The 27,288-nt window shown below is 38.5% G+C and overlaps 1 protein-coding gene across 1 annotated transcript; it reads left to right on the top strand.

Annotated features, from left to right (window-relative positions):
- The first annotated feature begins 12,916 nt into the window (after nt 1-12,916).
- LOC132874150 (myosin heavy chain, fast skeletal muscle-like) lies at nt 12,917-25,469 on the top strand. Its single transcript, XM_060910114.1, has 39 exons — nt 12,917-13,118; nt 13,473-13,616; nt 13,708-13,864; nt 14,012-14,039; nt 15,207-15,318; nt 15,397-15,489; nt 15,583-15,646; nt 15,963-16,061; nt 16,155-16,258; nt 16,346-16,484; nt 16,585-16,703; nt 16,788-16,937; nt 17,025-17,195; nt 17,275-17,581; nt 17,831-17,898; nt 18,393-18,480; nt 18,599-18,716; nt 18,818-18,941; nt 19,123-19,259; nt 19,414-19,669; nt 19,757-19,999; nt 20,294-20,470; nt 20,556-20,701; nt 20,793-20,883; nt 20,969-21,358; nt 21,529-21,655; nt 21,736-21,854; nt 22,551-22,747; nt 22,848-23,031; nt 23,110-23,275; nt 23,377-23,501; nt 23,585-23,893; nt 23,980-24,183; nt 24,270-24,395; nt 24,472-24,642; nt 24,733-24,837; nt 24,918-25,013; nt 25,136-25,267; nt 25,410-25,469. The coding sequence occupies exons 1-39, from the start codon at nt 12,918-12,920 to the stop codon at nt 25,428-25,430; spliced, it is 5,808 nt and encodes a 1,935-aa protein (XP_060766097.1). The 5' UTR covers nt 12,917; the 3' UTR covers nt 25,431-25,469.
- Nucleotides 25,470-27,288: the final 1,819 nt, after the last annotated feature.

The following is a 27,288-nucleotide window of genomic DNA, read 5'->3' as shown; positions in this document are numbered from 1 at the left end:
AACCAGTGTAACAGCAATGACCAATGTAAGAAAAGCCTTGATCTGCAGAGTTGGCATGAAATCCTAGGACACTGCAACTATGCAGATATAATGAGCTGAGGAATGTTGTTGATGGGATGGAAATTAAGAATGAGGGTAACAAACCTGTCTCACCTTGTGACGTGTGCACACAGGGTAAATTTGTTCAGACTAGGAACAGGGGGGCAGATGCCAGAGCCAAAGCACCTCTGGACATGGTGCACACAGACCTTGCTGGTCCGATAGACCCAGTGTCTAAAGATGGTCACAAGTATGCCCTTTCTTTTACAGATGACTTCTCTAGTGCAGTTTTTGTTTATTTTCTGAAAAACAAGAGTGACACTGTACAAGCCACTGCCAAGTTTATTGCTGATGTGGCGCCTTATGGCAAAATAAAATGTATAAGATCAGACAATGGCACAGAGTACACATGTAAACATTATCAGGAATTGATGTGCAAGAATGGTATCAGGCATGAGACCTCTGCTCCGTACTCTCCACACCAAAATGGTACAGCTGAACGTAATTGGAGAACACTCTTTGAGATGGCACGATGTATGCTGATAGAGAGTAAACTGCCAAAGATGCTGTGGACCTATGCTGTCCAGACAGCTGCTGTGGTCAGGAACAGGTGCTTTAATAATCGTATGAAACAGACACCTTTCTACATGTTGACAGGCAGAAAGCCAAATATTGCCAGAATGCAAAAGTTTGGACAACTGTGTTATGCTTACAAACAACAAAAAGGAAAGTTACACTCTAAATGTGACAGAGGTATTTTCGTTGGATATGATAAAAATAGTCCTGCTTACCTAGTGTACTATCCCAGCACCAGGAAAATACAAAAACACAGACTCGTGGAGTTTGTAGTCAGAAAGAATGAAGAAGTGCTGGATGCTGAGGAAGATGATTATGAAATCCAAAATGAAAGAAAAATTGTGACAGTCCTAACTGCTAACCCACAGACAGACGAAGGCCAGAAAGTGTTTTCAAAAACTGAGACGGATGAAAAAAGATGAGCACAATACTGAGATGGTGAAAGTAGTTGTAGAAGTTAATAAAGAAGTTGTTAATCAAGAACACAAACCTATTGAGAGACAGGTACCCTAACAGAGAGAGAAAAAGGCCAGATTATTATGGTGATCATGCATGTGGTTTTGAGGAAGAGATTACCAATGTTGACTATTGTTACAGACTAGTGGGTAATATTCCTCAAACATACACAGAAGCAGTAGCCTCACTTAATGCCAAGCAATGGGTTGATGCCATGGGTGAGGAAATGCAGTCATTAAAGGACAATGCAACTTTTACCTTGACCACTCTTCCCAAGGGCAAGGATGTAGTGGGGGGTAAATGGGTCTACGCAATGAAAAATAATGCTGACAGATCAGACAAATATAAAGCTAGATATGTAGCCAAAGGATTCAGTCAGAAGAAGGGTGTAAACTATGATGAGACTTTCTCTCCAACAGCTAGCATGACAAGTATCCGGGTATTGGCACAGAAAGCGGCACAAGAGAACTTAGTTGTCCACCAGATGGATGTAAAAACTGCATACTTACATGCGCCAATCGAGTGTGAGATTTACATTGAGCAACCTGAGGGTTATGAAGTCGCATCAAAAGAAGGTGACAAACTAGTGTGCAGACTAAAGAAATCCCTGTATGGTCTAAAACAGTCAGGGCGTAACTGGAACAAAATGTTGCATGATTACTTGTGTGAAATGCAGTTTATACAAAATCCAGCTGATCACTGTGTTTATAGTAAAATCACTGAAAAAGAAAAAGTACACATGATTATATGGGTAGATGATTTAATCATTCCTGCCAGTGATCACAATGTCTTGAAAGAAGTGAAGGAAATGTTGAAGTTGAAGTTCAGAATGAAAGACCTAGGCAAGCTGACACATTTTCTGGGTATTGACTTTGATCAATCTGCTGATTGTGTTAAGATGTCACAACGTAAATATGTACAGAAAATATTGGAGAAATTTGACATGTCAAACTGTAATCCTAGAACCACCCCTTGTGAACAAAAACTTGACTACAGTGATGATGCTGAACTTTTGAGTGATGTAAAGAAATACAGAGAGGCCGTTGGTAGCTTAATCTACCTGGCAACCTGTACAAGGCCTGACATTAGTTTTGTCGTGAGTAAATTGTCTCAGTATTTCAGTAGACCAACCATTGAACAATGGGCAACTGTGAAACATGTATTGAGATACTTAAAAGGAACCCAAAACAAAGAACTTTGTTTCAGAAGACACAAGGATGTGAACGTGATCCATGCTTACAGTGATGCAAATTGGGCTGCTGATGTTAGTGATCAGAAGAGCACAACAGGGTATTGCATGAGTTTGAACTGTACTGGTTCTGTAGTGTCATGGAAAACCAAAAGACAGCCTACAGTAGCACTTTCCACCTGTGAAGCCGAGTATATGGCATTAGCTGCGACCATGCAGGAGTGCCTGTATTTAAGGCAGCTATTGCAGTACTCTGATGGACAAGTATACAAGTGTGTAATCTCTGAAGACAACCAGGGCACTATAGCGTTAGCGAAAAACCCTGTACATAGGCAACGATGTAAACATGTGGACATTAAATACCACTTTGTGAGATCCATGTTGAATGATGAAATGATACTGCAGTACTGTCCAACCAATGAGATGGTTGCGGACATCCTAACGAAACCAGCAAGTAAGCTGAAGTTGATGGACTTTGAAATGTATATATTTGGTGTATGAACAGTGATGGTTTTTGAAATTTGATGAAATGATGGACTTTGAAATTTGTGTTTGGTTTGTGAAAAAAAGGGGATTGTGAAGATTTGTTAACAAATGTATTTTTGGTTTGTGAGAAAGAAAAAAGGATGGATTTTTGTAAAATGTGAGCAAGTGGGGGTGTTGAAATGCTCTCATTTCACATTGTGTTTATTTTTGCTTTATACACAGGACAAGTAAAAATATTGTGTTCAGGAAATGCTCTGAATTTGTTTTTTTTGTTATTGGTATGACGCCCCTGTCTTAAGTTTCTTTGTAACCATTAGTCTGACCGTAACGAGGAGCTAAATTGCCTGCACGTGTGTTAATCAATAAAAGAGGTGTGCCCGTGAACGCGGAAGTGCTCTCAAACCAAAAGACTGTGTGGTGTGTGATGTTGATGTTGGACGACGCAGAGCAGAAAACACTCTAACAAAAACATAGGTCTAGCTTACAGAAAATAGTGCATCTTAATTATTTATTCAGATGAAAATAACTTATAGTAATAAACTCTGCCACTCACCTTTTTTCTTAAACTCAAAATTCCAAAATACAATTCAAGTAAGAGTCTACAAGTGCAAAATAATGCATTCTGATGTCTAGCATTCAATAAAAAATAAAAAGGTCACCCAGAATACTTTCTTAGAGAAATTGAAAGAATAGCCTACAGTAACTAATGTAAATTTGGGGGCTTTAGGCTAATACAGAAAGTGTTTTTCCAGCTTGCAGTTGCAGCTGGCAGCCCACCATTTCCTCAACCAACAGAGTTTAACATTTATGTTTAACACATAGGCCTAGCTTACTGAAAAAAGTGCATCTTCATTCACATGCAAATAACAACTTACACTCTGCCACTTTCCTTTCACCTTAAGAATACTGTGTGTGTGTGTCATTCAAGACTTTTGAAACTCTGAAGAGCCACTCGCATCACTATTACTCTCCAGTGCCACCATCTTTGTTTTGGATCCGACACATCGGCACGCAAATTTTGCGTCGACGTAATTTTTGCGTCGACGTCATCGATGACGTCGACGCATTGCCCCAGCTCTAGCGAGGACACATTGTTCTGACGTTCCAGGTTGCCAGCCTCAAGGTTGGCGTCTTTGTCTTGTTTTCTTTCTTGCTTGGTGCAGTGATTACAGTCCGTCTTTCGGCTTTTGGCCTACTCTCCAAGCACCCATTGAAGTGGGCAGACTGTGGCGGGCCAACACTTTACTGGCTGGGGGCTGCCCGACTTGAGGCGGGCGGTAGCTGGCCAGTGGGACGCGATGATCCCTCCCACCGTCGGAAGACAACCCATAGCGCTGTGAGCTTACGCCAATCCGTTCTAGGCTTTGAACTCGTAACTGCTGTCTTCCCGTGTTGTTGCTGCCACTGGTAGCGGCACTGGAGTGACCTCTCCAGGGCGCAGGCCTGGGCGATGATATGGAGATCCTGGGATGCCCAGTCGTCAGGATCCCCCTCTCGGCTTTGCTGGCAGTCTCCAACGGAAAGGACGAGCCGATACGGTTGGCGCCAGCACAGCTGCAGGAGTTGCCGGATGGTGACGCAGTGCGATGACCATCCGCCTTCGGGGCTCCACTCCGAATTTTTCTGTCGGGATTGTCTCCCTTAGCCTTGTTCACTCCCATGACAACCACAAGGCAGTGGTGCTATTTGCCCATAGTTGGGGGTTTAGTTTGCGGGCACCAGGGCGTGTTCCATTATAGAGATGGGCCATGCATGCCACACATCAAGGGGGCAAGACCTCCTCCCCTCGTCCCTGTAGTACAGCCAGTGTCCAATAGGTCACTGTTACCAGATATCGGCACGAGGAGCCAACAACATAGGACATTGCTGGTGAGAGGCTAATATATTGACAGGGCAAGACTTACGCACTCTGCTTGCCTTTTCGCGGTGTTGCAAGCAGTGCTGCTAGTCAGCGGTGAGGGCTGAAAGCAAGACGTGACGAGCACATGCACACTTCACCAACACACTAGACGCATCAACCAACCATTTGATACCCACTTTGGGGGTACCCCACTAAATATACTCACAGTCAATAAACTATACGGCAGGGGTGTCCAAACTGATCCATAAAGGGCCATGTGGCTGCAGGTTTTCATTCCAGCCATGCAGCAGCACACCTGATTTGGCTTATTCAATCAACTGACACACGCACCCTTTAATCAAGGGTGGGTGTGGCTGCAAGTATTTGACTGTGTGAAGACAGTTCAGTTGATTGAATGAGCCAAATCAGGTGTGCTGCTGCATGGCTGGAATGAAAACCTGCAGCCACACGGCCCTTTATGGATCAGTTTGGACACCCCTGCTATACGGTTTTGAATGGTGATGTTGGTTTTAATTTGAAATAAAATAATGAAAGAAATAATACAGATAAAATTAAATCTTTGATGTGAATACTCTATTCAGAATTCGGCAAAAATTGGGCAAATTTGTGGAAAAATGGCGGCTTGATTTGGGACATGATAAATGGTTGACTACATCGCATTCCCTTAAATGAGAGGTTGCGCGGGAGCGAGGCTGCGCGAGAGCGGGCCGAGAGGTTGCGCAGGAACGGGCCGCGTAATAACAAACGCAATGCCCCCGAAGAAAGCTCCTACGGTCGAGGAGATTGAGGATATTAAAAAATCCCTCGACTTTCTGGGGGAAGAAATCTCTGCTGTCAGGGTGCAGCAGAAGACCATCCTGGACCTGGTAGAAGAGGTCAAAGCTCTGAGGCTGCAGAATTCAGAGAAGGCAAAGAGGATCGCCATTCTCGAGAACAGAGTGGAGGAGCTGGAGCAGTACACCCGGATGAATGACATCATTGTGACCGGACTGCAGATTCAACCCCGCTCATATGCTGGAGCAGTGGCGAGAAGAGACGGAGAGGAACTGAATGAGGAGGATGCTAACTCTGTGGAGAAACAGGTGTTAGCATTCCTGCACTCCAAGGGGATTGAGGTAAAAAGCAATAACATCGAAGCATGTCACCCTCTCCCACGGAGAAGCAACACAGGCAAACCAGCTGTAATAATGAGATTTGCCAACAGAAAGCATAAGATGCAATTGTTAAAACAAGGGAAGAAACTGAAAGGCTCAGATGTGTTTTTAAATGAGCACTTAACAAAAAAAAATGCAGATATTGCAAAAAAGGCGAGACTACTAAGGAAACAGGGGAAAATCCAAAACACTTGGACACAAAACTGCAAGATTTTCATCAAGTTGAGGGGATCTCCAGAAGAGGCCAAGATCTTGGTCATCCGAGATATTGGGGAACTGGACAAATTCTGAGGGAGCCAAATAAAGCAATTTACAATCATGACACAAGGACTGGACACTGGACACTGGACACAAGAACTGGACACTTTCCATTATACTGAGCACAAAATACAAGATATGGAAAATAATATTGATCCGGAAAATAATCTTTTCAGCAACATCAATATCAGCTGCCGGTATTACACTGAATATCAATACAATGCAAAGATCAGAGACGGAAATAAGATATCAATTATTCATTTCAATATCAGAAGTCTGTATGCCAATTTCCATAAAATGAAGGAATATCTCAGTCAGTTCAATACTCCATTCAATATAATAGCCATATCAGAAACTTGGATCAACGATGAGATGGGAGTAGATTTTGAGCTGAACGGGTATGAATTAAATTATATCAATAGAAAGAACAAAAGAGGAGGGGGAGTGGCAATATATGTTGATAATAGTTTGGAATATAAAATTAATAATAAAATGACGGTAGCTGTTGATGATTGGATGGAGTGTATTACAATAGAAATATGCTGTGAAAAAATGAAAAATATAATGGTGAGCTGTATATACAGATCTCCTGGATCAAGCATAGAAGTTTTTATAGATTGGATGGAAAGTATGTTTATAAAATCAACTCAGAAGGTCATGTACATCTGTGGTGATTTTAACATCGACCTCTTAAATCATAAGAAACATAAAATGACAGAAGAGTTCATTAATTCAATGTTAAGTATGGGACTGTACCCAACTATTACCAGACCAAGCAGGATCACTTCTCACAGCACCACTTTAATAGATAATATATTTACTAATATCCTGGAAAATAATATAGAGAGCGGTCTACTATTAACAGACATCAGTGACCATCTACCTATTTTTAATGTATATTACTGTAATTATAGCAAGAAAAAGGATAATAAAAATTATAAATATATAAGAATGAAAACTGAAGAAACCATGATTGCACTAAAAAATGACTTAATAATACAGGACTGGAATGTAGTTTATAAAGAAAAAGATGTTGATAAAGCATATGAGGAATTTTTAATAATATTCAATGAACTATATAATAAAAATTGTCCTATAAAGAAATACAGTAATATACATAAATATACAAATAGTCCGTGGGTCACCAAGGGGCTACAAAATGCCTGCAAAAAGAAAAATATATTATACAGACAATTCTTAAAGCATCGAACTATAGAGGCAGAGGAAAAATATAAAAAATATAAAAATAAATTAACTAATATTATGAGGATATGTAAGAAAGACTATTATAATAAATTAGTGGAGAAAAATAAAAACAATATTAAAGGTATATGGACTGTATTGAATGGTATTGTGAGAAATGGATCCAAAACTACAAATTACCCAGAGTACTACACTGTAAATGATAAGACCATAAATAATATGGAGGATGTGGTGAATGGTTTTAATCAATTCTTTGTAAATGTGGGACCAGATTTAGCGGCAAAAATAAAGGAACCCGAAACAACACAATGTGGGGACATAGAAGATATGGGGGACAGAAATCCAAGTACAATTTTTCTAACTGCAACTGATGAGGAAGAAATTATCCAAATTGTAAGAAAATGTAAAAACAAAACTTCTGCAGACTGGAATGATATAGACATGTCAACAGTAAAGACAGTTATTGAGGGAATTGTGAAACCACTCACCCACATCTGCAATTTATCTTTTCAATCAGGTACATTTCCAGACAAAATGAAAATTGCAAAAGTGATACCATTGTTTAAAACCGGAGATAGACACCATTTCACAAACTACAGGCCTGTTTCTTTACTCCCCCAATTCTCCAAAATACTCGAAAAACTTTTTTCAGATAGACTGGACAAATTCATTGAAAAACACAACCTCCTTACAGACAGTCAATATGGATTCAGAACGGACAGATCAACATCGATGGCACTAATGGAACTAATAGAGGAAATCACAAAATGTATAGACAATAAAAAAATAGCAATTGGAGTATTTGTGGACCTAAAAAAAGCATTCGATACTATTGATCATAGTATATTATTAAGTAAACTAGAAAAGTGTGGTGTTAGGGGAGTTGGGTGGAGCTGGCTGTCGAGCTATCTAAGAAACAGGCAACAGTTTGTGCAGATAGGTGACCATAAATCTGATTTCATGAACATTACATGCGGGGTACCACAGGGGTCAATATTAGGTCCGAAATTATTCATAATATACATCAATGACATATGTACAATTTCGCAAGAATTGAAATTTGTTTTGTTTGCAGATGACACCAATATTTTTTGTTCCGGTGAGAATTTGCAGCAGACTTTAGAGATAATCACAACTGAAATAAATAAACTAAAACTATGGTTTGACAAAAATAAATTATCATTAAATCTAAGCAAAACAAAGATTATGTTGTTTGGGAGACATAAAATAGATTGTAATGTAGAATTGATAATAGACAATACTAAGATAGAAATGGTACAGGAAATTAAATTTCTTGGTGTGATTTTGGATCCTAAAGTCTGCTGGAAACCTCATGTAGGATACGTACGAGCAAAACTGGCAAAGTGCTCGGCAATTCTGTGGAAAACAAAATATATTCTTGATTGTAAATCTTTGCATACTATATATTACTCATTATTTTTGCCATATCTGACTTATTGTGTCGAAGTCTGGGGAAACACCTACAAAACCACTCTGCAGCCGATATGTACAATACAGAAAAGAGCAATAAGGACAATAAACAAAACAGGATACAGAGATCACACAAACCCACTATTCATAAAATCACACATGTTGAAATTTATGGATCTGGTCAAATTCAGAACAGCACAAATAATGTACAAAGCAAGAAATAATCTATTGCCAAAAAATATACAAGGAATGTTTAGTGAGAGAGAGGGGGGATATAATCTAAGGGGAGACCTAAATTTTAAAAAACCAAAGGTTCGAACAAATATGAAAAGCATGTGCGTATCGAGCTGTGGGGTGACTTTATGGAACAGACTGGAGACAGAAATAAAACAAAGTGCAAATATAATTCTGTTTAAAAAAAGGTACAAAAAAATATTTTTAAACAAGTATATTGCAGAGGAAATATGTTAATGGAGGATGATGAGGGATAAATAGAATAGGGTTGATTGTTATATTAGAACTAGCTTAGTATATGGTATATATTTATTTATGGGGATAGATATCTTCATATTTACAGGGATAAGTATGTAGTAGATATTTTTTTTTTTTTTTGTAATTATATATTTATATAGATAGTTATGTGTATATGTATATATATGTATATGGATATGGTATGTAGTATATATTTATTTTTGTAATTATATATTTATATGGATAATCATGAAGTGTATATGTGGTATATATTTTTATAAGTGTATTAATGTAGTTTGGATTTCGGGGTAGTTAAAAAGGGGTGGGAAATTAAAAAAAGTATTGTACTTCTTCCCACTCCTTTTTCGAACAATGTGCGGTGTATTGTAATGTATTAGCTCTTTATATTATTTTATTTATTCTTTTTTTGTCACTTTTTTCATTTTCTTTCTTTTGTATGTATAAATAGTTACATACATTTTTATACATGTTCGAAATAAATAAATTCATTCATTCATTCATTCATTCATTCATTCATTCATTCATTCAAAAAGGTTGTAGCCCACTGAAAAGTCTACAGTTATCACTAATTGTATTTTAAGTTGTAACTTTATACACCTAAGGATTGGTGTGCTCACAGAATAATCATAACCGTAATAAAACATCATGCAAAATATTTGATCACCGTCGTAACTCCATTTTCTGCATACCCAAAACTAACACAATTGTGTGTTTTGATCTAAACAGAAAGCCTCAGGGTCAAAGTCATTAACCCAGCAAAAGTAGTAACTTAAAATCACTATCTGTGTTTAAATATAACTAATAGGCAAACATGCATTAATAACTTCCTTCTCAATCTTTATATTCACCATCTTTCAATGTAGCAAATTTAAAAACCACAACAAAACAGAACAGGATTGTTAAACTATACAAGTCAAAACAGAAAAGCATTATTATCAATATACTCCTACCTTAAGACTGTGTGCAGAGACCTGCTAAGTTGTTCATAGCTACAGAATTCATAAGATGACTTTTGTCCACATGAAGATTAAGCAGGCATTTATAACAGTCATCTGTAGCCCAATGAGTCATTGCTTTTCAATGCCTAAAGTTCTCATTAAGGAAAGACAAAACAGTGCCAACACTGGCATGTGGGAAGACCTGATCACTGAAACAGAACATGTTGAACAAACCTATATTAATTTTCTTTTTATTGAAAACACACACACACACACACACACACACACACACACACACACACACACACACACACACAAACAGTAAACACAAGGCAACCCAATTTTGGGTGAACTCGGCACAGTTTCCCCATTAATAAAACTTAACATGAACAAAGAATAAGAACAATCCAACAACACATGATTTTTAGAAGATCCTCAACACAAATCAAAGCTCTTACATATTGGACAAATTTTTACACTGTCCAGAGAACAGCGTGTTCTGATAGTCAACTGAAAAACAGTTCTTCCGTGAGTTCTGTGAGAAAAATATTTTATACGACCCAGCAGTGGTTTAAGTTTTTGGAGACATTTCTGAAATGGGGACTTAAATCATTGAACATTACAAATACAATTAGCACAGAAAAGGACAGAAAGACAACAATCACTGAAATTATACTTACTTTGGTAACTGGACTTTCTGAGCAACTGGAAACCTCATAAGTGGTACGACAACTGATTTATACTGCTTTCAAATGTAGATGAAAATGCTTGAGGCATACCCCTGAGAGCAGTGCTGAGCTAGTTTCTATATCTGTATTTTTTCCTCAGAACACTGAGCTCACATATTGTGTTTCATGATTTTATTTTATGAATCCAAGTTATCCCCTTTGATAATTTCATGACCCAGTCAGCATCTGCCAACGGACTATCTGATCTCAGCCCATCTGGCACTGGGTTGACGGGCCTTTTTCCCCCAAAGGAAAGCAAGAGACAATTTTCAGTAGATTTTGTCTGAGTGCTCCAAAGGATTCTGGGATATCTAACGTTATTACAACGCGTCAGAAACAAGATTCAATACCTGGAAACCAAACAGCCAAGTGCAGAGAAAACCGATACAATTAAAGAACACAGATTTTACTTTTTTTAAGCAGCGGCCATTTGTCACTTTAACAGGTTTAAAATGACCAGTGGCTTTCAGGGGGATTATTAAAAGAACACTTTATGTTGACATATCACACATGATAAAGCGGTAAAAACGTTGTATAAAGTGTATTTTACATACTTTATAACACAATACATAAAAGTATATCTTCATTATTACCATTCAATGAACATTAAAATAATTTATTTATTTTTGAAACCACTTGCTTTTCAGGACTTTGAAACAGAACACCACTGACATTCATACTCCACAAAATCAGATCTCGGTTTCTCTTATGTGCCAAACAGAATTAAAAGGAGCAAATCCTTGTGACCATAGAGCAGAATCTCTAAATGCATGATCATTATTATTATTATTATGCAAAAATACATCAATCACACAGTCTCCATCTTCCATCACCAGCCTGATTTTATACTCTTAAGGCCAGGGGTAACAGAAGATAGTACTCGTCAGGATTAAGTCAATTCAAGTTTATTTGTATAGTGTTTTTAACAACAGACATTGTCGCAAAGCAGCTTTACAGAATTTGAACGACTTAAAACATGAGCTAATTTTATCCCTAATCTATCCTCAATGAGCAAGCCTGTGGCGACAGTGGCAAGGAAAAACTCCCTCAGATGACACGAGGAAGAAACCTCGAGAGGAACCAGACTCAAAAGGGAACCCATCCTCATTTGGGCAACAACAGACAGCATGACTTTAACATTAACAGTTTTAACATGAAGTCAGTTTCGTTGATGTTATAAACTCTTCATTGATGGAAACTTGAGTGCAAAACTGTTCATGACAACTGCAGTCCTAAAGTTAGCAAGTCAACTGTAGTCCTCAGCCATAAAAGCATTACTGTAAGAGTCCAGAGCGTCCTCCAGGTGTGACTTTCAACTGTCCACATGGGGATTAATAGTAGTTTCACCAATAAAACATAAAACATTATTGTACTTTCATAATGTCCTGCTTTTAAAGGAAAAAAAAAGAATTTCACATGAAATGCTTCATTGGATTATTAAAGTAGGTAGAAATAGAAACGTCCCTTTTACAGAGGCCCAGAAGGAGGTAGAAGGAGGATATGATCCATGAGTATGTGGGTACTGTGGGAATGATGCCACTTAGTTTGTCACTGGGACGATGTTGCCACTTATGGAAGAATACAGCGCATCAAGAAAAAGGCATGACCAAATGTAGCATGACCGTTCTCCTTGGTAAACCGTAACAGGGCTATATAAGAGACTCTCATAAACACTGAGGCTCCACCAAGCACCCTGGAAAGGTGAGGCAGTTGTTGACTTTACTGTTATCCTCGATCAACTGTCAATTTACAGCATTCAGAATTATGTGACAGTGTTTATTATAAATCTAATGATTAATTAATTTTCAGAGAAAAATTACTTGGTAATCAAACGTTCTCTTTTGTATTCACAATCTGTCAGTCCTTTTAGCCTGCCATTTTCTTCACTGGGCATCAAACAAGGTATGATTTCCCAAATAGCAATACTTCTTGGTGTACTGCAGTCATTCTTAGTGCCAGTATTTTCATGCTAACATACATACATTTTATATATATATATATATATATATATATATATATATATATATTTTTTTTTTTTTTTTTTTTAGCAACATGAAGTAATTTGTGAAAAATATATGACTTCACTTCCACAGTAAAAAAGTCACCATGGGGGATGGAGAAATGGAGTGTTTTGGCCCGGCGGCCATCTACCTCCGGAAACCAGAAAGAGAGAGACTTGAAGCCCAGAATAAACCTTTTGATGCCAAAACAGCAGTCTTTGTGGCTGAGCCCAAAGAGATGTATGTCAAGGGTACTTTAAAGAGTAAAGAGGGTGGCAAAGCCACTGTTGAAACTCTAGATGGCAAAGTAAGTGAAACGATAACTGATTAGAATAATAGTTCTTCATGTACCACTGCTTTGGATATATAATATTTGCTAAGGCAAAGTTAAGATAACTTGTCTTTTAGAAAGTGATAGGATTTTTATGAATTAATGCCCAGCTGTAAATATAAAAATAAGTATTTTAAAGCAATACAGGGATGTGAAAAATTTTAATAGCGAAGTTAAGAATATTGAAGAGTTCAACATTATCTTAATAATACTGTCCATGTGTTCAGACATGGCTTATATTTATTAAGCATTCATTTCAAATAAACTATGCTACAATCATATTCCAGCAACCTGTGCCTTTGTGAAGTATGATTTACTTTTATTCCACAGAGCCTGACAGTGAAGGAAGATGATGTCCATCCCATGAACCCTCCAAAATTTGATAAAATTGAGGACATGGCCATGATGACCCACCTCAATGAACCTGCTGTGCTGTATAACCTCAAAGAGCGTTACGCAGCATGGATGATCTACGTAAGCTGAACAAAGAATTGTGCAATTGTTAAAAATAAAGATAAGAGGATCAACAATAATAAACTCAATGAAATTGGTCTTGACTCTTCAGACCTACTCAGGGTTGTTCTGCGTCACTGTGAATCCCTACAAGTGGCTCCCAGTGTACGACGCTGTAGTTGTGGTTGGGTACAGAGGGAAAAAGAGAATTGAAGCCCCACCTCACATCTTCTCCATCTCTGATAACGCCTATCAGTTCATGCTCACTGGTATGATTTTATCCAACTAGTATTTAGGCTTTACATGGTATTTGCATACATGCTTGATACGTATGCAAAACTGAAGCTGTTAATTAGGTGAACGTTGAATCTGAGACATGAATGATACAGTGTCTAAAATAATACTCATTGTTTTAGATCGTGAAAATCAGTCCATCCTGATCACGTAAGTACATTTATATGAACATTCTTTTACATAAGGATTCTCCTCTTACAAATTATACTAACAAATAGCACATTATCAAACCAGTACCTTAAATTTTCTTTCAACCTGCCTGCAAGCTCAAGTTGCACTGGCTAAAGATGCTCTCTCTCGTCTAACACCTTTGTTAAAGGGAGACTGCTTTTCAGATTTTTCAAGTGTAGGTCATAAAAACAATTTTCCCTGACACCCAATTAGTTTTGTTTAATGGACCGAAAACTACTGAATTCGAGTCACAGACTTCAAATTTTATTCAGGTTTTTTTTTTTAAATAGAACAATTAATGAATTTAGGGCCACGTGACCCTAAATTCTCTACTATTTTTTCCTGCTTCACCATAACCCAATACAAGATACTACGTCATGCATCATGTGGTGGGCTTTCCCCTTTCGCGCAACGCATTGTGGGATACAAATTTGAAACAGGAGAGAAAAATGGAGGACGTAAGTGTGCGAATGAAATGTGAAAGACCGACTACAGCAACGGAAAGCAAGAAGAAAAGATGTTATGTTGCGAAAGAAAGGAAACGCAGGATCAAACTAATAAATATTGGCGGTCAGCGAGCACCTCGGTGTGATCAGCCGTTCGTTTAGCGACAGAATGATAGAACTATCAGTGCACAGTCAAAAGTAAACCTGTAGATGGCAGTAATGCAACACTGTGGGTGCCAGCTGCCGTAAAACCCAAAAAAAAGAACAAGAAGAGGAAGAAAGTAAACCTGCACATGTGCACATGGACTTCCTCTGTCCGTTTGACTGCGTGAAGCGAGCAATTTCATGCACATTATTTGCGAGGCAATCCCCTCAAATGAAATAACTTCCCAGCCACAAAATGGCCTGCTTTTTATTTGATTGTTTTTTTTTAGATATTACTGAAATAAACATACATCACAATGACCAAATTTCAGAGGGAACTAAATTTCACCAATTTTATGAAATCGAAAGGCCGTCTAGCTTTAATACACATTTCATACACGTACGGTTTTGCCATATCAAAAGTGCTGTTGTCTTCACAGAGTGTCTAACTGCTTAAACTTTAATGAGTAAGACTTATTGATGGCTGTGATTATTTGCTAAACAACCGTACTTGTGTTCTAAAGTCCAGGCTTTTGTTTATTCTTTCTTCCCCCAGTGGAGAATCTGGTGCAGGAAAGACTGTGAACACAAAACGTGTCATTCAGTACTTTGCGATTATCGCAATGACTAGCCAGAAGAAGGCGGAGCCTGTTCCTGGCAAAATGCAGGTAAATAAAATGTCACTGTGTACAGATGGAACAATGTGTGCTCAAATCCCTGTCAAATACATCTCCTACTGTTCATAGGGTTCACTGGAAGACCAAATTATTGCAGCCAACCCCCTACTGGAAGCTTATGGGAATGCCAAGACCGTGAGAAATGACAACTCCTCTCGTTTTGTAAGTAAAGACAGAAAATAAAATTTAGCTTTCAAGGAATACTTTAAAAAACACATGGAAGTACATTCATTTCAACTACCTTTGAATTTTCAGGGTAAATTCATCAGAATTCATTTTGGGCAAACTGGCAAGCTGGCCTCAGCCGATATTGAAACCTGTAAGTTATGTTCACAAAGGGGTATATTCTGTCATGCAGATTTATAGAATTAGCTCTAAATTGCAGGATAGCTATATGTTAATGAGAATGAAAATGTTGTACATAGAAAACTGGAGTGAAATGAGGATATGCAGCTTGTATACATAATGATACGAGATAATCAGACTGTGCGTTCGTAAGACATGACAATGAATAAAAATTCACTGAAATTATTCCAGATCAATATGCTTACGTTTACTTTCTGAAACACAGTAACTGAGTAAGAAAGTGAACATACCATACATTGCAATAAAAATTAATACAAATGCATGAACAGATCTACTAGAAAAGTCAAGAGTCACTTTCCAGCTGTCTGCTGAGAGAAGCTACCACATTTTCTACCAGCTCATGACTGGACACAAACCAGAGCTGCTTGGTAAGGAAGTGACAAGACTTGTTGCAAGGAGTTTTTTTTTTTACATTAACGATAATTCTTACCAGGTCAATTGATTGATTTTCCTCTTCACAGAGGCGCTGCTCATCACCACCAATCCCTATGACTACCATACGGTCAGCCAGGGTGAAATCACAGTCAAGAGCATCGATGATGTGGAGGAGTTCATTGCCACAGATGTAAGCACAATTTTATTAAACTTGTACGACCATTTTACACATATGAGATCCTGTCATTTGTAATTTTCTACTTTTTTAATCACACAGACAGCCATCGACATCCTTGGCTTCAGTGCTGATGAGAAACATAACATCTACAAGTTGACCGGTGCTGTGATGCATCATGGAAACATGAAGTTCAAGCAGAAGCAGAGAGAGGAGCAGGCTGAGCCTGATGGCACTGAGGGTACAAATAAAATCACAAGATTTACTGATTCTGTCAATATATAAATGTCCTGTGTAGGTGGCATTCCTAATTATTAATAGACAATCTTTTTTCATTCCAGTTGCTGATAAAATCGCCTACCTTCTGGGCCTGAACTCAGCTGACATGCTGAAAGCTTTGTGCTACCCCAGAGTCAAAGTCGGAAATGAGTTTGTGACCAAAGGCCAGACTGTACCTCAGGTAATTTGTCATTATTTACTATCAGAAAGGAGAATGAAGGTTTGAGATATCCGCAAACTAAACTTCTCTGGGTAATGTTTTCAGGTGAACAATGCCACCATGGCCCTCTGTAAGTCCATCTATGAGAAGATGTTCTTATGGATGGTCGTCCGTATCAATGAGATGCTGGACACAAAGCAACAAAGACAGTTCTTTATTGGTGTGCTGGACATCGCTGGATTTGAGATCTTTGATGTAAATAATTGTTTTTCTCCCTGATGAGTGCTCAGTTGGTTTTCACAAGACTTTGGCAATGTCTAATATACTGATCTACTGTCACAGTTCAACAGCTTGGAGCAGCTCTGCATTAACTTCACAAATGAGAAACTGCAACAGTTTTTCAACCACCACATGTTCGTGCTGGAACAAGAGGAGTACAAGAAAGAAGGTATTGAGTGGGAGTTCATTGACTTTGGTATGGACTTGGCTGCCTGCATTGAGCTTATTGAGAAGGTAAGAGGTTTTCCCCCCTCTTCCTCAATAAAGCTTTTGTGAATGTTTTGTTTCATAAGCACTGTATTTCTTCCATCAGCCAATGGGCATCTTCTCCATCCTCGAAGAGGAGTGCATGTTCCCCAAGGCTACAGACACATCTTTCAAAAACAAGCTTCATGACCAGCACCTCGGAAAATCTGCCTGCTTCCAGAAGCCAAAGCCTGTTAAAGGCAAAGCTGAGGCCCACTTCTCCCTGGTGCACTACGCCGGCACTGTGGACTACAACATTAACGGCTGGTTGGACAAGAACAAGGATCCACTGAACGACTCTGTTGTGCAGCTGTATCAGAAGGCAGCAAACAAACTGTTGTGCCACCTGTATGTAGCACACGCCGGTGCTGATGGTAAGTTTAACACTGATTATTAGTTTCAACTTCATTAATAGTAACTATAAAAAAATATATGAAAAATGCATCATCTGTAAAAATAACTGAAAAAAAAATCACCTTTAAATAATTATACCCATTGTACAAGCAGATTCAGCTAAAAATCAGACTCCTCATCCACAGTAATTAAGGTGTTTCTGGACTGAGAACGTAAGCATACAGTAAGATAAAGAAAACAATAACTGATTAATTTTAACTTGTGAACAGCTGAAGCTGGCGGAAAGAAAGGCAAGAAGAAGGGTGGTTCCTTCCAGACTGTGTCTGCGCTGTTCAGGGTGAGAGCCATTTAACAAAAATGACAGAATTACAATTCGGGGAGAAAACAAACAAAATATTACTGTGAATATATACAAGAACTACAAAGTACAGTGCAAAACAAGACAGTGCCAAAGGACCACATAAGCCAGTGTTGCACAAGAAACTACATACAAGACACATACAAGATAAATACTGCATTTGTGGCTGAATATTGTACAAGTAAGGGATTATGATACCAGACTCGATGGTTTCTTTTCTTGTGCATTTAGAAAGTCCCCATTATTCTGCATCAAAGTGTTTGTGGGATGCCCAGCTGACCGACAGCAATCCTCACTATTCATTTTGACATGCTTTAAATTTCATCACGTGTAACATTTACTTCATGTATTATTGTTTTAGGGTCCATATAAACATACTTACAGAACAACTCTGAAGAGTAAAAATAGTCATTTGCATAAATACAGACAAAAAAAAAACCCTGCCTAACAAATCATAAATGTAAAACTCACAGGAGAACCTGGGCAAACTTATGACCAACTTAAGGAGCACTCACCCTCACTTTGTGCGTTGCCTGATTCCAAATGAGTCCAAGACTCCAGGTGGGTATTCTTATTTTCTTACATTCGTATTAGTAAATACACAAAAAAAACATACCCATGAATGTCTCTGACTGTAAGATTGTTTACTTATATTGCACCATTACACTGGACACCGTAGGTCTGATGGAGAACTTCCTGGTCATCCATCAGTTGAGGTGTAATGGTGTACTGGAGGGTATCAGAATCTGCAGAAAGGGATTCCCCAGCAGAATCCTCTATGGTGACTTCAAGCAGAGGTAATTTATTTCGTCACTGTATTTCAACATTTGTTATATTTTTAAAGACATTTACAATGAATTTCTTTATTAACTATAGCAATTTAACTATTTGAAAACAGGTATAAAGTCCTGAATGCCAGTGTCATTCCAGAAGGTCAGTTCATTGACAACAAGAAAGCTTCAGAGAAACTCTTGGGCTCTATTGATGTCGACCACACTCAGTACAAGTTTGGACACACCAAGGTACCTATGAAATTTGATTTTTAACAACAGAGTATAGTACAGTATAAAACACACAAAAAGGACAAACAGACAAACAATAGCTACATTTACATGCACACATACAGTATTTTACTTTCAAAATGAATTCCTAATGAAAAAAAAGTCCTATACCGTTTTATAATTCTTCACTTTCTTGTGGTAGGTGTTCTTCAAAGCCGGCCTGCTGGGTACCCTTGAGGAAATGCGTGATGATAAACTAGCAATTCTGGTTACCATGACTCAAGCTTTGTGCCGTGGTTTCCTCATGAGAAAGGAGTTTGTTAAGATGATGGAACGGAGGTATGTTGATATTTATATTAAAGGCATACTGATATAATACAAATTGAATCTTTATGGAACTTAACTGGATCAATCTAAATTCATCAGTGACCAATGCTATATGTGTCACAATAACTGAATAAATTATAACAATTGTAATATCTCTCTTTTACAGAGAGTCCATCTTCACAATTCAATACAACATCCGCTCATTCATGAATGTGAAACACTGGCCATGGATGAAGCTGTACTTCAAGATCAAACCTCTTCTCAAGAGTGCAGAGACTGAGAAGGAAATGGCTGCCATGAAGGAGAACTTTGAGAAAATGAAGGAGGACTTGGCAAAGGCGCTGGCCAAGAAGAAAGAGCTTGAGGAGAAGATGGTGTCTCTGCTACAGGAGAAAAATGACTTGCAACTCCAAGTAGCAGCAGTAAGTCTGATTTTTTGGAGTCTAATTAGTATGACTCTGTAGAATAGGAAAAATAAAATCATGATAATAAGCCAAATGAATCAACAGGAAACAGAAGGCCTTGCTGATGCTGAGGAGAGGTGCGAGGGGCTCATCAAGAGCAAAATCCAGCTTGAAGCCAAACTAAAAGAAACAAATGAGAGACTGGAGGATGAGGAGGAAATCAATGCTGAGCTGACTGCCAAGAAGAGGAAACTGGAGGATGAGTGCTCTGAGCTAAAGAAGGACATTGACGACCTGGAGCTCACCTTGGCCAAAGTGGAAAAGGAGAAACATGCCACTGAGAACAAGGTTCGTGTGTTGAAATACACTGTAAACTAACATATGCCTGACGTTACACTTGTGTGGATTCAGCTACTAAATTCAGACCGTTACTACGGTTAAGTCTTTCAGACTCCACCCTTGTAAATCTGATCTTGAATCTTGTATGAACAACTGAAAGGGTAGTAACTGAAATTTATAATATCCCTACTAGAGATACCTGAGAATATATTTTCTACACTAAACATGCAGGGCAGCATGAATCCTATTACTCACGCAGGTATTTACCTTGGAATAAATTGGTTCTGAAATTCTTTTGCACAGGTCAAGAACCTCACTGAGGAGATGGCATCTCTAGATGAGAGCATCGCCAAGCTCACTAAGGAGAAGAAAGCCCTCCAAGAGGCACACCAGCAGACTCTGGATGACCTCCAGGCAGAGGAAGACAAAGTCAACACTCTGACCAAATCAAAGACCAAACTTGAGCAACAAGTCGATGATGTAAATATCTTTACAATATTTAAATTAATGAAAGGTTTAGCAGCCATCAGTCAGGTGTTTTATGATGGTTTTCTATAAAATTTAGCTTGAAGGTTCACTGGAACAAGAGAAGAAACTCCGTATGGACCTTGAGAGAGCCAAGAGAAAGCTTGAAGGTGATTTGAAACTGGCCCAAGAGTCAATAATGGACCTGGAGAATGACAAGCAACAGTCAGACGAGAAGATCAAAAAGTGAGTGGGTCTGGAAGAAATTATATACACTTTCAACAAATATGGATAAATTATTAACATTTTGTTTGCATTTCCTGATTCACCAAAACAGGAGGGACTTTGAAATAAGTCAACTGTTGAGCAGGATTGAAGATGAGCAGTCACTGGGTGCGCAACTTCAAAAGAAGATAAAAGAACTCCAGGTCAGAATGGAATTAAGTATCTTGACATTAATTTGTTAAATTAAAACTATTCACTGAAATAACAAAAAAAATTTGGTTATCTTAGGCTCGCATTGAGGAGCTGGAGGAAGAAATTGAGGCTGAGCGTGCAGCTCGCGCTAAAGTTGAGAAGCAGAGAGCTGATCTCTCCAGGGAACTTGAGGAGATCAGCGAGAGGCTCGAGGAAGCTGGAGGTGCCACTTCTGCTCAGATTGAGATGAACAAGAAGCGTGAGGCCGAGTTCCAGAAACTGCGTCGTGATCTGGAAGAGTCCACTCTGCAGCATGAAGCCACGGCTGCTGCTCTCCGCAAGAAACAAGCTGACAGTGTTGCTGAGCTTGGAGAGCAGATCGACAACCTTCAGCGTGTCAAACAGAAGCTGGAGAAGGAAAAGAGTGAATATAAGATGGAGATAGATGACCTCTCCAGTAACATGGAGGCTGTGGCAAAGTCAAAGGTATTTGACAAAATCAACATGGCTAAATTAATTTAAAACCTGAAGTGTCTTAATGGTTTGAGTCAAATTAAATTCAGATTAAAGACATTTAATTGATACACTCAGACAGAAAGGGCATGATCTGCTTCATTCAAATATCGGTAGTTTAATACACATGGTTCTTTTTCCAGGGTAACCTGGAAAAAATGTGCCGCACCCTAGAAGACCAGCTGAGTGAACTCAAAGCTAAGAATGATGAACATGTTCGTCAGTTGAATGACATTAATGCACATAAAGCACGTCTTCAGGCTGAGAATGGTAAATTAAATAACAATATTCCACAAAATTCTGCACTTGTATTTTTGAGTTTGGTACCAATCTATTTAATCATATTTTAGGTGAATTTAGCCGTCAGTTAGAGGAGAAAGAAGCACTTGTTTCTCAGATGACCAGGGGAAAACAAGCTTACATACAGCAGATTGAGGAACTCAAGAGACAAATTGAGGAGGAAGTCAAGGTAAAATATGCATGACCTGGAATAAGGCTAAGAAACAGATTATCTATCTATCTATCTATCTATCTATCTATCTATCTATCTATCTATCTATCTATCTATCTATCTATCTATCTATCTATCTATCTATCACACCTGTGTTTTACTGTGTAAAACTGTAGTGAAGTGTTTCCAAGCCCATATAGTCATGTCCTTTATACAATCATGTTGGTTTTTAATGCAGTGCCACCTGAGCGACTGAAAGTCGTGGGCATTCAGTGTTGGTTTTCAGCCTTGCCCCTTTTCTCTGGATTCCTTGAAACTTCTGGTATTGTAGATTGTTAATGGTGAAATACCTAAATTCCTTGCAATTGTACATTGAGAAACACTGCATTTAAACTGTTGGACTATTTGCCCATGCAGTTTTTCACAAAGTGATGAACCTTGCTCCATCCTTGCTTGTGAATGACTGAGCCTTTCCAATAACCAATTGACCTGTTTTCCTGTAGAATGTTCCAAACAGGTGTTTTTTGAGCATTCCTAAATTTTCCGAGTCTTTCATTGCTCCTGTTCTAACTTTTTTGGAACATGCTGAAGGCATCAGTTGGAAATATCATGTGTATAATTAAAAAAACAATCAAGTTTCCCAGTTTGAACATTAAATGTCTTGTCTTTGTACTGTATTCAGTAAAAGTTTAAACCCATTTAAACATTCTGTAGGCCAAGAATGCCCTGGCTCATGCTGTCCAATCAGCACGTCATGACTGTGATCTGCTCAGAGAGCAGTTTGAGGAAGAGCAGGAGGCCAAGGCCGAGCTTCAGCGTGGAATGTCCAAGGCCAACAGTGAGGTGGCTCAGTGGAGAACAAAATATGAGACTGATGCCATCCAGCGTACAGAGGAGCTTGAAGAGGCCAAGTAAATGAAATCATTATCATACAGTGAATAATAATGTATATAAAGATGTCAATAAGCCATACCCTGCACAAGCATGTCATTGCCTCATTCCCGTCTTCAGGAAAAAGCTTGCTCAACGGCTCCAAGACGCAGAGGAATCCATTGAAGCTGTGAACTCCAAGTGTGCTTCTCTGGAGAAGACTAAGCAGAGGCTCCAGAATGAAGTGGAGGACCTCATGATCGATGTTGAAAGAGCCAATGCATTGGCAGCTAACCTCGACAAGAAGCAGAGGAACTTTGACAAGGTCAAATAGCTGAAAAAATATTAAACTATGCTGATTTATTAAAGTATCATTGCATTTAAATTCATTCCCTTTTTTTAGGTCTTGGCAGAATGGAAGCAGAAGTATGAAGAAAGTCAGGCTGAACTGGAGGGAGCTCAGAAAGAGGCTCGGTCTCTTAGCACTGAACTCTTTAAAATGAAGAACTCATACGAGGAAGCTCTTGACCATCTTGAGACCCTGAAGAGAGAAAACAAGAATCTGCAGCGTATGTTTCCCAAATATAACTACACTTTTTCAGTCACACTGAAATCCTGGAATGTTGCATGATATTTGCTAAATTTAAGTAAATATTCTTCTTCCCATCAGAGGAAATATCTGACCTGACTGAACAAATTGGAGAGTCTGGAAAGACCATTCATGAGCTGGAGAAAGCAAAGAAGACAGTAGAAATTGAGAAATCAGAAATCCAGACTGCTCTTGAGGAAGCTGAGGTAAGACTGTACATGGACTCCCCATATCGAAAAGTGAGAATGGGCTGACACCAAACTGATTAATATCCAACACAATTCTTCAGGGCACACTTGAGCACGAGGAATCCAAGATTCTCCGTATTCAACTTGAGCTCACACAAGTGAAAAGTGAAATAGACAGGAGGCTTGCTGAGAAGGATGAAGAGATAGAGCAGATCAAGAGAAACAGCCAGAGGGTGATTGAGTCCATGCAGACTACTCTTGACTCTGAGATCAGAAGCAGGAATGATGCTTTGAGGGTTAAGAAGAAGATGGAGGGAGATCTCAATGAAATGGAGATTCAGTTGAGCCATGCCAATCGCCAGGCTGCTGAAGCCCAGAAACAGCTCAGGAATGTCCAAGGACAACTCAAGGTGCACCTTCAATCTTGCTTCATACTTTTATACTGAAACATTATGTCTTTTCAGGCATCAATTAACAGTGATTCCTTTCACATCAGGATGCCCAACTGCACCTTGATGAGGCTGTCAGAGGACAAGAAGAAATGAAAGAGCAGGTGGCCATGGTGGAGCGCAGGAATAACCTGATGCTGGCAGAGATTGAGGAACTGAGAGTTGCACTGGAGCAGACAGACAGAGGCCGCAAAGTGGCTGAACAGGAGCTGGTTGACGCCAGTGAGCGTGTGACACTGCTGCACTCTCAGGTTAGCTGTTACAACATAGACCTTTGCTGTCCATTTTACATCACTTGGTAAATCATTATAATGGTCTTCATGTATCACTGCAACAGAATACTAGTCTCATAAACACCAAGAAGAAGCTTGAGGCTGACCTGGTTCAAGTACAAGGTGAGGTGGATGATACTATCCAGGAGGCCAGAAATGCTGAAGAGAAGGCCAAGAAGGCCATCACAGATGTGAGTGTTTATTCCGTACATTTTGATGACTGACAATTACATAAAAACTAAAATCAGTACATGACTCCTACACTAGGCTGCCATGATGGCAGAAGAGCTGAAGAAGGAGCAGGACACCAGTGCTCACCTGGAGAGAATGAAGAAAAATCTTGAGATCACAGTCAAAGATCTGCAGCATCGTTTAGATGAGGCTGAAAGTCTTGCCATGAAGGGCGGAAAGAAGCAGCTCCAGAAACTGGAGGCTAGAGTATGTTTATGCTGCCAAAATAAAGAATGAGCAATCATTTAAAAATGAGGGATTGTTTAGTAAAATTTGAATATGATATTTCTCTTCAAGGTGCGCGAACTGGAATCTGAAGTTGAAGTTGAACAAAGACGTAGTGCAGAATCTCTTAAAGGAGTCCGCAAATATGAAAGACGAGTGAAGGAGCTCACCTACCAGGTATAGGATGAACTTAAGAACATTCAGACCATATCTCATGACAAGTAAAATAAAATCTAAATTAAGGTCAATCTCTTCAGACAGAGGAGGACAAGAAGAATGTGAACAGACTGCAGGACCTTGTGGACAAACTACAGCTGAAAGTGAAGGCCTACAAGAGGCAGGCTGAGGACTCTGTAAGTTTGCTTTTGTACAAATTACACCATAAACTTACACTTAAAGGCTCTTTGCAAGCTTGAACTGGAAATGTACTCCATCTTCCCAACACTAACTTGGATGTTGCGTATCACTATTACAGGAGGAGCAGGCCAACACTCACCTGTCCAGGTACAGGAAAGTTCAGCACGAGCTGGAAGAAGCTCAGGAGCGTGCTGACATTGCCGAATCCCAGGTCAACAAGCTGAGAGCCAAAAGCAGAGATATTGGAAAGGTATGGAACATTTCATCAAAAAATATTCCACTAAGATTTAAATGAACACAAAGTCAGGTTTGTAAATAAGAAGTCTTAACTCCCGATGGCATATGTACATGTTCTTTTCAGCTTCCTGATATAATATACACATTTATTTTAGGGTAAGGAGGTGGCTGAATGAAAATGAAGACCAACAACATGGGACACCAACAAGGTTTCATATAATATGCATTTCTTGTTAAATGTCCATGTATACATTCAGTTAAATAAAACTGAAGCAAAGCTGCAAGTCCCTGGATTTTGTCTTTACTATTAGGTTTATTCAATACAGAAGGTTTATGAATGACTTATTCAAATGGCAGATCTCTTATGAATACAAAAAAAATGTGACTGGTCAATCAAAATTAATCAGAGAGAGTAGCTATCCTTTTCAACGTGATCTCAAGATCAGAATTAGAAATTTAGTATAATAATAAATTAATTACAATTTGATTTAAAGATGAGTGAAATTATGAGACGCCAACAAGTGATGGTGTTTCTTGTTTAATGGCACAAATATGAATTCCAGTACAACTTCTTTTGGATCATCAATATATTTAGGTGTATGATGATAATTATTCCTTTTGATTTGTTTTCAGTCACAAACCAAAGCAGCAGGTACTGATATATTGCACAACAGCGGAATTTTATGCCGCTTACATCCATGACAACACACAACACTGTGCTTCAGATTTTTTTTTTTCAAATTATTCCAATAATCAACTGGAAATTATTAATTGGGAATTAACCTGCCAATCCAGTTAAGAAGTAGAAACATTTTTAAGTGCTAAGCCACTTTTGTTTTTCAGTATGTAAACGTATCAAAATGCATAGCTACAAACAGATATATCACACAAATACAAATGAAGACTGTATGCTCACCTTATTGACAGCATGCCCTTCAATGTCTTTTTAAAGATAATTGTCTTATAAAAAAATAAGCATATTGTAATTGTTGTACAAAGACCACTCTGGCTTTATGAGTATAGCTCAAAGGCACTGTGATAAACAGCTTTAAAGTAACACCACAATAGCATGTGTAACCTTTACTGGCAAGGAGCAAGGCACTCATGGCATAGCTGAGCAAGCATCTATACTTACATTAACTCCTAAAATAAGACCAACTTTGAGGAGATAAGAAATCATAATTTTACTGGCCATGTGCTCCCATGTTGATGTGTGTGAATTCCTTGAAATTCCTTCGGGAGCCTTGGACTCTCTGCGCAGATAATGCAGGCTTAGAATCATGTAGCTCAAAATGAGCACTATTTAACCCTTATTTTATGAGTGGAATTTACTGAGTCGAGTCAAGGACATATTCTGAAGCTGGATCCATTTGTCTATATCAGTCCTCATACACATCTTTAAAGTGGATAAACCAATGCTACTGCTTTACTACTTTGCATTTCATTTCTTTCCTTTATTCTGTATTTTACATATACACTCACTAATAAAAAAAAATACTTAAAATCTGATATTATTACTAATTTCTGCATTAGCTCCATTTTAACTCATTATATGCCATTAGCTGTGATGGTAATACTAAGCTTTGAGGTAGATATGTTCACTGACTTAGAGCTTAGCATGTTAATAGGATAACATGTATAACAAGTGGGTTGGAAAAGTAGCCCAGGTCACATTTTTACATATTAACATTTACTGTACACACTTGACAGTTTTCCAACTCTGTGTGAATAGTGTCCCGTATGCTGTTAGCTGAAAATATATGCCACAAGATAATTACAAATCAACAGAAGACAATTACTGCAGCATTTGGGAATGACAATATGAAATGCTGCAAAAACATTGTAAATTACTTTAACTTTCACACTATACTTTCAGGAAAGCACACTGTGCCCTAAACAACTTTAAAACAAACTTTTGAAGAGGACCAGTTAACATGTGTTTCTATCATGGATAGAGTATTACTTTACTTCTAAGCCCCTCTATCAAAAACCAAAGCATTCTCCGACAAATAAGTATCAACTATCTCAACTCAT

Source organism: Neoarius graeffei, chromosome 26 (assembly GCF_027579695.1).
Source record: "Neoarius graeffei isolate fNeoGra1 chromosome 26, fNeoGra1.pri, whole genome shotgun sequence".
Classification (NCBI taxonomy): domain Eukaryota; kingdom Metazoa; phylum Chordata; class Actinopteri; order Siluriformes; family Ariidae; genus Neoarius; species Neoarius graeffei.
This window is presented reverse-complemented; position numbering and strand designations above follow the sequence as displayed.

Coding starts and splice junctions, on each gene's coding strand:
- LOC132874150 (XM_060910114.1), top strand. CDS start 12,918: ATGGGGGATGGAGAAATGGAGTGTTTTGGCCCGGCGGCCATCTACCTC. Junction 15,319..15,396: donor CTGTTCCTGGCAAAATGCAG/GTAAATAAAATG, acceptor TACTGTTCATAG/GGTTCACTGGAAGACCAAAT. Junction 20,702..20,792: donor TCAGACGAGAAGATCAAAAA/GTGAGTGGGTCT, acceptor TCACCAAAACAG/GAGGGACTTTGAAATAAGTC.